The 16,615-nt window shown below is 32.5% G+C and overlaps 1 protein-coding gene across 1 annotated transcript in view; it reads left to right on the top strand.

Moving 5' to 3' along the window:
* Positions 1–16,615, top strand: part of LOC140672407 (alkaline phosphatase) — a 182,593-nt gene that overhangs the window by 126,485 nt on the left and 39,493 nt on the right. The window contains exons 4-7 of the mRNA XM_072904553.1: positions 926–1,104; positions 2,723–2,930; positions 3,748–3,888; positions 16,049–16,243. Of these exons, the coding sequence (XP_072760654.1) occupies positions 926–1,104; positions 2,723–2,930; positions 3,748–3,888; positions 16,049–16,243 (723 nt within the window). The remainder of the gene's footprint in view (positions 1–925; positions 1,105–2,722; positions 2,931–3,747; positions 3,889–16,048; positions 16,244–16,615) is intronic.

Below are 16,615 nucleotides of genomic sequence, written 5' to 3'. Positions count from 1 at the left end.
GGGTAAACTCTGCGTGCCAACTTAATTCCTTAGCGTTCGCGGGTTAAGCGAAATCCCCGAGACGGCTGCCAAGATCATCGCGAATACTCCTGTAATTAAAATGCGATCTCACGGGTCGGGTCGAGATGCACTCAGATTATGCATTTCGATTCTTTGATTACGGTTGAGTTACCAAACATTAACCTGCGACATTTAATTTCTACTTTTGTTACGTATGTGATCTTTATCAGGAATTACGTTTTTGGAAATATATAATATTTTTATACAGATTAATTTCGATTTAAGTCTCTAAAGAAAAAAAATTATCTTTAATCGTAAATATTATTTGATGAGAATATTAGTATTTTGAATAACACTTGATACGCAACAGAACGATAAGTATTCGAGAGACACCGTGTGTTTCTAAATCTTGAAAGATTCAGATCTTCATCGAGAGTTTACACCTGATATCGAGTAACCGCAATGCAACCGCATCCTAGTTAAATGCGGTACACTTGCTCTCAATTCGACGAGATTCCCGTGAATAATATACATCGGCCGACTTTGCCGGCAATAATCCCCGTACGCCCGAGCTCTATACCCCATAGTACTAGTTCGACATTCTAAAATCCACTTCGCCCCCAATGAAGGATAAATCGTACTGATTTGCCTCGGGGATCGCTACTCAGGGAAATTTGTCTTCTACGTCAATGTGGCGGGTGCGCGCTCCCGCTTAAACGCGATAAAGTCGGACGCGGATACGGACGACCGCGAGGATCCGAAGGGGTGATTTACGAAAGCACGTAGCCAGGAACTTTGCCAATAGGAAACAAAGAGAAAGAGAGAGAGAGAGAGAGAGAGAATGAGAGCGAGAGGTTGGATGAAGGGAGAAAGTAAGTGAGAAGTTTATCGCGAAAAGACAATAATTGGATTTTTCTGCTCGCAGGCAAATCGACAGGGCTGGTTACAACCACCAGGGTCACACATGCGACACCGGCGGCTCTTTATGCGCATGCAGCCAGCCGTTACTGGGAGGACGATGGAAAGGTGCCACCTGCTGCACGTACCTCCTGCAAAGACATCGCGCGTCAGCTGCTCGAGGACGAGCCCGGTCGTAACATCACCGTACGTAATAATAATATCCCGGTGTGTTCGTGTGTGGTGAAAATGTATGGCGGCACTTTTTGCGCTTTATGTAGATTCGATGGCTATATCTCCTTGAGGGTAGTCCCGAAACTTTGCCGGATATTTCAAAGGCGAAGAAAATCGATATATGCATACATACATGTCATTTTGATATTTACATACATCTTATTACATTCTTTACGTCTTTATATCTTTTTCAACGCAACCTTCAATTTTCAATACTATAAATTTTACAAGATTCTTTAACAATTGAACATATGTACATCAAATATCTGAAATAATACGATTATCGAAAGAGCTCCGAATTAATAAATATAAATAAGTAAGTAAGAAAGAGGCAATAGGAGCGAGGAGATAATATCTGAAATAATATTGAACTCGACATACACCGATATTATTTTATAATTTGAATCTTTTATTTGTATATGAGAGTTTTACTTAAAACTTGATTAATAAATAGCAATATTGGATGACGGAATTATTTACGAGCAAACAGAGTTTTTTCGAGATGAAGTTTTGCTCCGCGTGCGCGCGCCGCAATTTATAAATGAAATAATAAATAGGTATATCGTGTCGCTAAGTTTAAGTTGTTAAGTTAAGAAGTTTTGAAAGATGCAAAATGTGAACGGTCGAAGATGTAAAGCCTATCCGATATGGTTACATTCGCGCCGGATGACGAACAGGGATTTTTACAGTCATGATTCCCTCCTGCATACGAGTGGACATAAAATTCCTATCGCGGCTCGTTTATCTTCTTTCTACCACATTTTATTTCGCCTTCTATCTTATATTGATAGACATAAAATATACGTGTCACAGTTTTATTCACGCCTTTTGTTACACTGTGCTTGTTCCACATCATTTTTTGCCGATCAAACCGAAGAGAGAATAGTACTTGACGTATCTTTTTATCCCTTCGAATCTGTATCACTATTTATTTAAAAAAAAGATTTGCATTTTTTTACGATCTGAAGTTTTATTAAAATCCAAAGTTATTTTTCTCGCGGAATTTTTCAGTCGAGCAGTTTTAAATCTAAACATCATCAATTGTGACCTGACTAGAAAGATGCTTACATTGCACTCTTAAATTAAATATATATATATATATATATAACTAAATCTAGTTTGTACATCATAAATAAAAAAAGTGTTACATGTACATCACACGTACAACATTGTAAATTACATTAGGAGCGGATTAATTAGTGGATTAATTTTTATCTTTTGGAATGACTCGTGTGACGTACTTTTTGCTAAAAAAAGTTTTTGCCTTAAAGTTTGAACGAAGCAAAGAACTCCTCAGGCGATTTCATTGGAGCGCTGCATCCCTGCAAGTTAAGGCAAAACTTTCTTTCTCATTAAAGTCGGTTCCGCGTGTCTCGTCTAGGATAGGCGGGATCAGAAGTCGATGATTATATATCGTTTGCGATAAATTTTTCGATTCAAGGAAGACAATCTTATCGGGTAGAGCAAACGAATTCTGTAGAAGATTTTATTCGCTGAATTTCTATCGAATTAAATTAAGAATTAAACTTCGCGTATACACATACACACACACGTAAATAAGATAGCATTATTTCTGCTCGAATTGACATAGGTTGTGCTCGGTGGTGGGAGACGTCATTTCGTACCAAAGGTGACTTTAGATCCCGAAGAGCCGGATAAGGAAGGTAGACGACTGGACGGTCGAAATCTTATCGAGGAATGGTCCAGGAATCATCGTCGGAGGAATATACCCTCAAAATATGTCTTTAACAAGCAGCAATTTGAAGAGGTGGATCCACGAAAAGTAAATCGTCTCTTAGGTAAATTTTAATGCATTTTTTACATTTGTAGGAATTAGCGATTGTATTATAACGGCATTACTGTTACGTATTATCTAATCTCGGTTTTTTTTTTTCATTGCGTGACTTACTGATTGACATCTGATAGAGAACTATAATATCGCAAACTATAGTAACGCTCTGTTTTGAATTTAACTGACAAACGATGTATGATTTTTGATTTAATTTACATAAAAAATGCACGCGCTAAATTGTGGAATTGTGTTCGAATTCATTGTCGATACGCGAGTATCGCGGCGGGTTGCAAGAATTTAATTTCATCATTTGCGCTCTAAATTAATGCAATTGGTCATTGTGTCATATTAATTGCGCGTTGTTGACAGTCACGTAATCAGTGTAATGATTAGATATTCAGTGTTTGGAATATGAGATTACATCATGTTTATCGATCGCCATTGATAACACCTCTATATATCTGGTTAATAAGATAGAATGATACTATCGACAGAGTGAAATTTTAAGTTATTAATACAGCTTTTGAATTATTAATAAGTCGCGTTCAATCAATCAATAAAAACATTAAAAAGTTGATAAAAATATAGGAAAGAGAATACATCGTTGTCAAACTGATCTGTTAAATGAAACCTTATGAATCTTGATCAAATTAGCTATAGATTATCTTATATTTCCTTGTATTTTCTTTCTCAATGTTCTAATTTTTCTATTTGCCTCTACCTCGCGTTTCTTTATACGTCAATACGGTTGCAAACTTGTTTTCGTATAACACGATTCAATTATTTGTTAAAACTTACTCTTTTTCTTTTTTTCTTTGTCGCAGGTCTCTTCGCCTATTCCCACATGGACTTCGATGTCGAACGAAACACGAACGACACTGGCGATCCTTCTCTGGCCGAGATGACGATTAAGGCGCTTCGGATACTTTCAAACAATCCCGAGGGATACTTCCTCTTCGTGGAAGGTAAGTCAGAAGTTAGAACACTAGAGAAAGAGCCACTTACAACTTTGTGTGTCGACGAGAGGAATAAAGCTACATCTTTAGTGAGAAGACATCAACACCGAGAGTCGTATTGAGACATTACTTGGAGAAACGAGACTCGGAATTCTTGCGACGATTTAAAGAACTATCGATACAATAGTTTCTTAAGCCCGCATTTCTCGAGAAGAAATTTCTCAACAACAATTTCGCGCTTAAGAAAAGAATTTTTTTATTTTTGTTCCTTTACCAATTCTATTAGGTCAATATGCAGTTACGTCGGTATAGTCACTTTTTATAATAGTCCCGAAACAATATACTATCATTCCTCTTCGCGAACTGGAAAGAACTGAAGATTTCTTAGGCTTTAATCGCTTCCTCGATGTGGTTAACTCCACATGATTTCCGTTAAGCATACTTTACCGAAGATTGTTTTCTATGCATGTAAATAATATAATATACACATAATCACACTTTTCGATCAGTGATTGTCAAAAAAATATACTGTGACACATTTTAAATACATTGACAAATTTTTGCAAAAAAAAATATTTGTGATAAATAATACGCATGTTCTTCAATTTTATTAATTCATAAAAATTTTACTTTATTTGTATCAAGAAGTCGCGACATTTCTATTATACGAATAATGTACAACTATGCCTATTAAATAATACAAAGAATAGTTGAACAAAAAGAACATAAGAATTATTAGTCTTCGATCTTTGCGCGGTGAAAATAAATAGTTTATTCAAATGAGGATGAATAATGATGATCGATGCATGCGCGGCAGCATCAAAATTCATAATGACATCAGCCGCAGATTGTTCTATCGATCTATCGTCGCGACCATCGTGCAAATGGTGTGTGGGCTGCCTCGAAATGACAGAGAATTAAAAAAAAATACAAACATGTACACATAAATATTGTGTAGAAGAAAAAAAGAATAATTTGCAATTCAATGAGGCTGTTTGACATGTAAAAGCAACGCGCTTTTTATGCGTATTTGCATATTTGTCCAAATTTCGATTTAGTCAGCAATGCAGTAAAGAGCGATTATGAACAACACGAGTGTGCATTATGGATAAATCATTTTCTACCAATACACATTCGCGGATTATTCGATTCTATAAATTGAGAATACGCACGATCAGCGAGTTGTTTCGGTGATTTTGAAAAACCGTTCGACGTCGAGAAGATGATAAATAGGACGATTTATAACGGAAGTAAATCACTCAATAAAATACAAATGCACGACGGATATTAATCGTGGTATGAAAGACTTTTATTTATATAGAACGCTCAAGAATTATGGTCATTTATGAATATTTTGTACGGAGATTGTAGAAATTTTATCGGAAATTAGAATAAATTATATCTTCTATTTTCATATATAGAGTTGACTCAATTTTAAATTAAAAAAATAATTATATGTGTTAGATTTATTTTTTTGTTTGAATCTAATGCGAAATTTAACTCGCAAAGTTGTCTTTAATAAAATATTGGCTAAATTGAAACCTGTTAAACATTCAGTACTTTTATGTACTCTTTACGTCGAAAAATTTGACAATTTTATATTTATTAGTTATAGTTTCTCCTTATTTGAATTAATAATGGTTTTTATGAATTTAAATAAAGAATTACAAGAATATGATATCATTCGACGGAGCATTTTTTTGTGAAAAAGAAGAAATAGCTTTCTTTCTAACACGAAAATTGAGTCAAAATTTTGTTTCTCAAGAGTTTATCGTTATAAATAATTTTTGACGGCTAAAATCGAAAAGTATCTGATGTTTGATGTTATATAATAGGGTGTCTACTCTCTGGAAAAACGTGAAAAACCTGGAATCCTCAGGGATTTCTCTTGAAACTTAAGAAGCTCTATGTCTCTTTTTCCTCCTCTGTGTATAAATGACAAATACTAAGAAGCGCGTGTAACAAAAAATTAATTTTAGAGAAAGTTGTATTAAAAAATTTTGAAAGTATTTTCTTTACTTGGAATTTTGAACAAAAGTATCTAGAAAATCAACGAATTATCAGTAGACACTCTGCATAAAAACATTCTCAAAATTGACGTAATAATTTTTTTTAAACGTATGTTTTCGAAAATATATATTCAGTTAGGAGTTTGGAACTCTCCATCTTAGACATTTTCTCTCTCTCGCGCGTATTCATATAAATGAGTTTGAGAAACTCTCCGCGTGTTGAAGTTACTTACGCGAAGTAGCTATCTGCATATACACTTGCAGATTACAACAATTTGATTAGCACTTTCCGGTTAGACGATACGCGAGAGGATGCTATCATCCTTCAAATGGACTGACGCGCGGCGCTACAGTAAGCTTACCGCATATTTGTAAAGCTGCACTCGGATTGCATTGTGGAAAATGCATATTCGCTATTGAAAAAACTATCGCTGTCAAAAAACATTTTAAACAAATTAAAATTGCTGCATACACACCGATGCTCCGTGTGTTGCCAACGGATGAAATCCGTTATTAAAAAAATTCACGGAAAAAAGTCACAATAGTTATTTTTAATCTTTATATTGTCTATTTCACTCAACTTAATTTCCCAGAAGAGGGCACTGTTTATTTTATTTTAATTGTTTTTATTAATTATAAAATTAAATAACTGTTATAAAATATACCTGAATACAACGAATAAGTTTTTTTTTATCATTATTATATTATATCTAGAATAGTTTGTTTTGATTAACAAATGGGAGATCATTTTCGCGAATATATGTTGTTTTCTGACAAATTAATATCATATACACTATTTTACAAGAAAATCTATATAAAAGTAATTATAATAAACAAAAGTAAATAATTTTACTGTTATAACTAGAGTGTATATATGTAACTGTCTTCAATTAAAAAATCTTGAAAGAATTACGCGAAAAAAATTATACGCGAGGATACGAAACGACAAACAAAGTTAATTTACATAACTGGCTTTTTATCACAAACAATTTTCTTTAATAGTCTTAAAAAACTCGTTACTTGCGCTAAATTAAAACTATGAGCCACCTATGTCTATCTAGAATAGTTTGTTTTGATTAACAAATGGGAGATTATTTTCGCGAATATGTTGTTTTTTGACAAATTAATATCATATACACTATTTTACAAGAAAATCTATATAAAAGTAATTATAATATACAAAAAAGTAAATAATTTTACTGTTATAACTAGAGTGTATATATGTAACTGTCTCCAATTAAAAAATCTTGAAAGAATTACGCGAAAAAAATTATACGCGAGAATACGAAACGACAAACAAAGTTAATTTACATAACTGGCTTTTTATCACAAACAATTTTCTTTAATAGTCTTAAAAAGCTCGTCACTTGCGCTAAATTAAAACTATGAGCCACCTATGTCTAACTTTTTAGTAGCAATTATGTATACTTGACGAGATCGATATTCTTTTAAAGCAAAAAATTATTTCTGTTATTTTAGATAAATTTTTTTAGAAACTTTAATTTGTTAATTATTGCTCTCTCTTTCTCTCTCTTCTTTTCTTGCAAAACAATTCAGATTAACAAAGGAAGGAAAAAATAAGAGAGATTATGTCATATAGTGCTTCGATATGCGATGTCATTTTGAAATGTTGGTGTACAGTATACAGAAACAAATAAAGGGTGAAATTTTTCGAAGAAAATTTTATCGAAATATTTATTTACATTTTAACGTACTGCAACCCAAAGCGATGTATCTTTCATGACGCGCTTTTTATTTAATGGGAAAATAATGGACAGATAATTAGGCAATGTAAATAAACACATAAGTAAAATAAATCGTTTGCTTGCAAATGCAGAGATTCAATAATTAAATGAAAATAAATGGAAAGTAAACAAAAAGGAAAATAAAAACATACACTATATATGTATATGATATAGTTATTATTATTGCGTAGAACAATAATTTTACAATTATATGTTAATACAAAATGTTCCAAAGATAGATTGTTTAATTCTGAAAGCAATTTTTCTCACTCTGAAAATGAAAAAGAGGTCGTACAAATTTTCTCTTATATTTATACGATATATATGATCGCGCAAATAAAAAAATTATAAAACTATAATATAATCGATTTGATACCAATCTACATATACGCACACATACTTTATATATATATATATATATATATATATAAATTATTAAAATAATTTAAAATAAAAATAGTTATAAACTACGTGAATATTTTTAATGTTGGATATATAGTAAAGCTATCAGGGGAAACATGTTATTTAGCTGGCATTTATCGTTTTTGCTCGCTTTTGAAATTGAAATACAAGTTTCTGGAATATTGGCGTACGTCAGACAGACCCAATGTTGCCGCAAATATATCTCGGCATTAGCGTCGAGCGATCTAAACACGCGTCCGCGACATGCGTGTTAAAATACCGTACATCGTGCGGTAAATGCGGGCGAATTGCCGAGTTAGAGACCGATGTATTAGACTTCCGGCAAGGGAACTTCATCAGAGGACTGTCCCCATTCCGCATTCGTCTCGTTTGCCTTGCTGTTTGCAATCAGGCATTGAGATCTCGACGCCGGCTAAAGTTTTGCACAACTGTTGCTCTATGAAACTATCAACGTTCATTGCACGCTAATACATTTCGATGAGACTTATCGCATTCATTAGGATCATTGATAGCACCGCGACCGCAGCACTTTTAATCTGATGCATGAACTCTGGCAAAGTTTTTATCTTCCTCTCTTTTTCTTTTCAATTTAAACTCGTTGAAACTATGCTTTATATAGCTACTAGAATAAAATAATATATATTACTTTAGAGAAGAAAATACTTTCCTTTTAAGGAAGAAGAATTAAATGGATGAGCGGCATTTCAAGATGGTTTCAAAAGCATTGCATCCATGCTTTTTAGCATGGCATTGATTATTCGAGAAGAAATAGTAAATCTGGGCCGGAAGTCATATTTTCTCGTCAGTCCGCAAAGATAAATGCATAACGTCCGAACTCCCTGTTAAGCTCTTATCCGAGATAAACCTCAAGCCGTGTGGCCTGAGGCTCGTTTGCACGTCGGGCCGCTGTCGGCTGAGTTTCAGTAGCCGATGGATGTGTTTACACGTCACGTTCTCTGATGTATAGTTACGCGGTCAGGTTTTGGGTAGGACAAGCATGTCAAGAGGAAGAGAGAGAGAGAGAGAGAGAGAGAGAGAAAGAGAAAGAGAGAATGAGAGAGAGAGAACTCGGAAGTTAAATGGGTCATCTGAATATTAATTCCGAATATTGTACGCTATGTTACGTTTTAACTTAATCGACTGTTTATAAAGTGCATTCTTCACTTTAAATTATTCTAAATTTTGACAAAACGATAACGTTGATATTTATTAATAAAGAAAGAAATGTTGTAATAATTACATTTAAGATATATACTATAAAATTATTAATAATTATCACTAGTATAATAATAAATATTAATATTGTAATAATAAATATTAATTAGGGTTTTCCAATATTTAATATAAGTGCTTTTTAATTAATATATAATATAGATTTATTTTTTTAATAAATGGAATTTTAAAATTGTCTTGATGAAATAACTTGATTCTCGACGTTTTTAACCAGATAAGAGTAACATATGCGATAAGATGCTTCCTATTTATTATAGTTTTCTCCATAAATACCCAATGTATGTAACATCGCGACGCACAAAATATCTTTCTCGGTTCTGTACGCTGCGTGATATACAATATATGTATATACCCTCGTGTATTCCCGCATAGAATTTATCACAGAAAAACGAAACCCGCTTACCCGATGCTTAGCCGACGCGTTATTCCACCACGTAATCTCTTTCATCCCCAAGGCTTTGCGTCATTGAACAACCAAGGACATGTATTATTACCGGGCGATAAAGTATCTTTATTGCCTCTTAAAACCATACTTTCACGCTCCAAACGGTTCAAACGGGTCGTCCGTAAATTTCTCGCGGAAGGTGAGACTAGCGCACTTACTGCTAGTACCAGATGTTAATTCTATTTGTTACCGGTGTACAAAAATGTCGTCTGATCCATCTGACGCTCCGCGCGATTTTGCGAGGAAGGAAACTTTTGTATTCCATTTTATGTGCTTCCGAGAGTGTGTTATAACGCGTCTCTTCTCTCCAAAAGATAATGTAATTACAACAGAGCGATTTGTCTACCGCAGATTTGAATCCTGAAAGGATAATTTCAATTTTCATCTTCGATATAAAGATCTCTTGAATGTATGACACGATAAAATGAGAGGCTATTCACGTGAGGTTAAATTGGAACGAGGAAACTGTGAAAAATAATTTCATGATCTTTTTTAATAATGAAAATGGTACTATAATAGATCGTCATTTCTTTGACGAATTAATGGTTGGCCCAAGTCGCTCGTAAAAAGTACGATAATATACGGTGCTGCGGTTAATATCTTATCATTGTTCCTAATCCGACGAGAGAATCCACTTCCGGCAGCACATTTAGTAGCGGTAATATAACTCTATACTTAACATTAAAAATAGAAAGCCACGATTCCGGGACGATAATTAGATAAAGAATAGCTTTGTGTAAGAGTAAACACTTTTTATGTCTTTTCCTTATGTCTAGCATAACTTATATTATTTAAAAGAATGCAAATAAATATATTCAAATATAATATTTAAATTGTAATGTATTACATATATAGAATATAAATTATTTCAATTGTTATTCTATTCCGTTTATGTATATATCAAACATACTATAATAACATATATGTACAGAATTAATATTAATTATTAAAAATCATATAATACTGCTGTACGTACAATATTTGCCAGTTTCATCATTTTCCATTTATCACACGCATGTGTAGATAATATTTTAATTTAATTACGTAACACGGTAATAATTACTAACGATATGCGATATTGTTCCAAATTTAAATCACTTATTATTCTCTCGAATTCATTATTTAATCCTCTTACACATTTATTCCGTTGATAACAGTGGAATATTGATTTCAACAGTAAGTGCCGTTTTAGGCAACATCGTGGTATTTACTTTGAGTTGTAGTTTGTGGAAACTGCAACCGGGAAAATGCAGATACGAGCCGCTAAAGCAACGAGGATTCGACAGTCCTATAAAACGGCTTCCCAAAATTAACGACACGAACGTAATTTGTCGGACTTCGTTCGGATTAAAATCTAAAGCTCGCAAGCGGGTTACGCGACTGAAGATATCCCAGCTGGAAACTCGCTACGGGACTTTTCTGCAAATCTTTGAACGTGACAGTTTCGATTCCCCGCGGGCTCTTAAATGCTTCTGAGAACAAGTCAATATTTGGAACACTGTTAATTACGCAATCGACTAATGAACCAATAGTTGAAACTATAAAGAAGTTGCACTGTGGAATACAAATATTAATATTTCGACGAAATACAAGATATTTAGAGGATACTTTATCATTCATTTGTGGAAGAAATTAAATTATTTTATATTTTTTCTAAAAAAAAACTTTTTTTTTACCTATTACGCCACATCAAAACTTAGCTTTCCAGTGCCAATGCCTAAGTAAATATTGAGTACAGGTATAAAATATATGTGTAAGTAAAAAATTTATAAGTAAAAAATCGCAACGTTCGCATTAAAATAATTTTAGAAAAATTGTTTAATGATATATTAATTTTTAAAAAATAACAAACAATTAAAATAAATTATACAACAATATTTGAGTATTCTCAAGTATATTTTAAATTACCTAATGTAGCTCTCATTAACTAACAATTTGTATAAGTAAATAAGTACAATAGTAAATTTTCTGTAGAAAGGAGATACATATAAATAAAAAATTTGCACACACACACATAAAGAACTTTACATACACACGTAAAGAAGTTTCTTTAACATATAAACAAAATTTAAAATATATACAATAAATTATATTTCTTTCTCTTGTTTTCATACATAATTATTTAACATGTAAATATATATATTATATTTTTCATTTCAATAATTCGAATAGTTCCTGTAATATCGTAAGCCCTGTTTCCATTGATCTCAATTCTAAGTAGCCATTACCGGAAACTGGTACAATTTGAGATAGAAGCAACCTGGCGATCGTAATAATTGAAGTGCTGCGATTGTTTGCTGGACCGCTTGCCGACTGTCATCACTAAGATAATGTGTCGTGTCGTATCGAATAGTAGCAACAGAGATTGAATCCCAGAATAATCAAGATCCTCTGACGCTAACATGAAATAACAGAATTTTCATATCACACTTATTATGATAGAAATAATGTAGTTTTATTTTCAGCTAAAATATCGGTCCAATTTGCTGTAATGAAAATTAATTTAATGAAAAAATAAAGGACAAATAATGACATTTTGCTGAAGTTTTTGCAACTTTTGTAAAGAGGGACTCATCCTGCAAAATATCGTTCTTTGTTTTGACACAAAACATCTGGTATATTGTGTATATTTTTTTATGAGGTAACGTAAAAATACGCAGTGATGCATCATCGATAACAAAGTACACGCATTTACTAGGATCTTTAAAATTTGTATTCTCAACTCTCGATCGTTTCCCACATGATTAAAATCCGTTTTCACTTTATTCTGGCTATATTAAAATGCTCTTTCGATTATTTGTGCATTAAATCGCGTTTCGGCGAAGCGTTAACAGCTACGCGAAGACTATATTCCGCATCGATTGCCTTCTTTTCAAGTCGTGAATCGACGAGTTCCCTTTTCGATCACTTTTTATTTCCCCGGTGACATTTCGATATTTTTCATTTCACGATGACTTTGTGTTTGCTACACGGAATAGGCGATTCTGCGAGGACAAGAATTTGCGACATACAGTGACTGGGCGGCATCCAGGGGACTTGCCATTCTCGATAGCTGTTTTCGATTTCTTTGTATATACCGAGGTTACTTTGCTATATTTACGGCACGCGACATACACTTGAGAATGACTTATGTTTAAAGTGTATTCCATCAGAATACAGTTTTGCAGGATATTAACGAAAGAAACGAAATTTGAATTAAATAATTGCAACTGCATTCGACATAAAGAGATTACAACTGTAACAATTAAATTTTCAAAATAATAAAACAGAAATTTTAAACTGAATTATTATGTAATACACATACCGAAATTATTAGAAAAATTTGTCCACGAACTATTTTGAAGTGCCATTCTCTCATATTATATCATTTATATATATATATATATATATATATATATATATATATATATAAATGATTTTATATGAATTTTATATTATTATATATATGACTTAATATATTATATTAAATCGTATATATAATATAAAATTCATATATATGCACACACATATACATATGTATATAATTTGCAATTTTTACTTTTTTTAAAAAGTATAGAAAAACAAAATAATAAAAAAAACAATCTTAAATTAATTTTTTTAATTATTTTTTATTATTATTTTTCCTATAAAACCAGACGATTGTATATGACAGAGCGAAAAAGAGAGAGAGAGAGAGAGAACATATAGGGACATATTATACATATATATATATATATATATATTATTTTTTATTTTTATTTATTTATAATTATATGTGTAAATCATTTTTTTCTGAATAAATTTCCTCGTTTAAATCAATCTTCAAAAGTCTTGGTACAATATTTTCTTAACAGTTGTTCCGTGTAGTAACAGTACTGCAACACACAGATTTGCATTTCTTCTGGCTCACGTTTGTTATGTGATACTTTAAATGCTTCACGAAACGACATTCTCTCTGTGCGCATGAGAACTCATATGTTATTTGTAGTCAAGTAGATTTGAACGAGACTCGGATGCAGTGAAGGATTAAACGCAACAGTTACGTTTATCTACATTACACCGTCTGGCGCCAACTAAACCAACTGTGTAGGATGATATCTAAAATCTTGTCCCTCTTTCTCTTTCTCTCTCTCTCTCTCTCTCTCTCTCTCTCTCTCTCTCTCTCTCTGTTGCACAGCAATCAGATATAGTCGGTCGAACGAGTCGGTTGCGTCGCATGTGCACGACACGACGAGTAACGAGAGGATCGATGCAGCTACGTGCAGACGATGCAGTTCTTATAAGCATCATATTCTCTCGCCGGTATTTTTCTTCGTAGTTTTTTTACAAACGTTTTATCAACACGACACGGTACGCAAAAATTGTACAACCCATGACATGCTCTGCCTGTCATGCCGGCAGTCTTGCTTCTTGATTGTATGTATCTCATGATCGGTCGGGATCGTATACATATACATGTACTTGCGCGAAGAAATATAGTCAAGCTTTTTATTTATTGGAGATAAATTTCTCTTTGACGCATTTTAAAAAATAATTTTATTTCTAAATAACAAAGATGCGAGATTTAAAAATTGAGATAACACATATCTGGACACTTTTATTATATTAAATTAAGTAAATTATAATTAAATCTCTTGATAAATTAGGGAACAGCTTCCATTTAAGAAGATCGCAAATAAACATTATTATATGCAAATATATAAGCATTATTTTAGTATATCATACTATTTACAAATAATTGCAAATAAATGTGCATCTCATGGTTTAAGTATATGAAATATATATAATTTTATGTTAATGTTTAATGTTTATAACGTTTATGATATACAATTTTTATTTTTAGTGTTATAATGTTTTTTAAAATGATAAATTTCTCTCTGACATCTCTATCAGTAATGTTATTTGATGTACGAATAGCTAGAATTATATTTCGTACACTGAGAAAAAAAAGTCATTAACTTAACTAAATGCGTTTAGTTGGTTATAATTTTTTAAATTCAAATATGTAGATATTTAAATCAAATATAAAATATAACTAAATGCATTTAGTTAAGTTAACAACTTTTTTTTCTCAGTGTATAATGGTTGATACAACCGCAAGCAATACACTTGACGCATTGACCCGCATGTGGATTGAAACACGGTTGGCTAAATCTGTGTACGTAACTTTGTTAGTAACTCACATTATTAACAATTGCAAAGTGTGATTATTGGATGATATAATTCCATTATTCTACATTTTTGTTGAAAAAATCGAGGGGTTCTTCCTTCTATTTTTTATACTATGTTATATACACATAATTCTGTTGAAAAATCGTACGAAATTTATTATTACAATGAATAATATACTTAATCGATTCAAATAAATTAATTCTTAATTCTTCTATAATGTTTAACAAACAGTCAATTGTTTAATGCTCGAGTTCTGTATGATTTTAACATATTAAAAGAATAAAAATTTGCGTTATATTACATTATCTATGAAATGTTCTCTATGAAAATCTATGTGAAAATTATTTTGTTCTATTAAATAATCATCGTCACATTACGCTGGCGTATGATACGCCACAATTTTGTTGTGATAGAGTTATCACGATGATCTAGTTAAGTTCATTTGTGTAACTTTGTTAATACGATAACGAGAACCGCTGCTCTCATGCCGACCGTAACTATGTGGGCAAACGAGCAACATCTCGCCCATGATTGACACCGCTAATTAAAATCCAATTGAGAACTATTAATGAAGCCTTGAAGTGACAAACATTACATAAGCGCTCGCGGATGTGGTCATAGGTACAAAACAGAAACTCGGTTAACAATACACTTCTTGCAAACAGGACATTGGACGCTGATTGTGAGATAAATGACAGAATCAATGTTTAATGAAAATCAATATTGTTATCATATAAAAACGATTTGTAATCAAATTTAATCTTCGACAATGCTGTGAATTAAAAAGCTTAAAAAAATTTTAGATAACACGTGATGACTGAGAAAGTTTATTAACTAATTTATTTAAAACAAATGTTCTTTTATATTGTTCTTATAATATAAAGAATAGTAATATTTTATAGAGTGTAATATTTTATAACAAGCTCGATACGTTATGTGCTAGCAGAGAAATCTAATGTAAGTGTACCAATACCTAGAAACTATGAGGGTCTTAACGCATCTTGCGCGGGAAGCGACCAAAGTCGTTTTGTACGGGAAAACACCCGCGCAAGATGTGTTAAGATGGATCTGAACTGCGACATTGCGTTATGAAGTAGTCGAAGATAACTTTAATAAATGGCGGCATCTCATGAGCGCCTCTCACAAAGCGAGGTCTGTTTCAGGTGGAAGAATCGACCACGCTCACCATTACAACAACGCTTATCGCGCGCTGGATGAGACTCTGGCGTTGGAGGAAGCTGTCCAGGCAGTTATGAAGGAGGTCGATCTCACGGAAACGCTTCTCGTGGTAACGGCAGATCACTCACACGTGTTAACCCTTGGCGGACTGGCGACACATCGCGGGAATCCTATATTTGGTGAGTCCACCTATATATTTCTATCTTTAGTACGTTATATCCTGTTGGAATAAATGGGACATCTCCGCTTCTTGTGGGATAGATGCATAATATTCATGAACAACTGACTAGATAATAAAACTCCGTTAAAGGAAAACATTTTTAATTATAAGTTATAAATATAAAAATGTACTATTTAAAATTATAGGAGACAGCAAGGAAATAATGGTAATGATTTTTTGATTGAAAAATTGCTTTACTTTATAGTTTTATGACTATTATAAACCGATAGTATAGTCATGTCTTAATTTTTAAAGTATATAATTCAAGTGAAATCATTGAAATAAACGTAAATTACATGATTATATTATCATTAATGAATAATAATTTATT

Source organism: Anoplolepis gracilipes, chromosome 13 (genome assembly GCF_047496725.1).
Source record: "Anoplolepis gracilipes chromosome 13, ASM4749672v1, whole genome shotgun sequence".
NCBI classification, from domain to species: Eukaryota; Metazoa; Arthropoda; class Insecta; order Hymenoptera; family Formicidae; genus Anoplolepis; species Anoplolepis gracilipes.
Note: the sequence above shows the minus strand (reverse complement) of the source record. Positions and strands in the feature narration are given on the sequence as shown.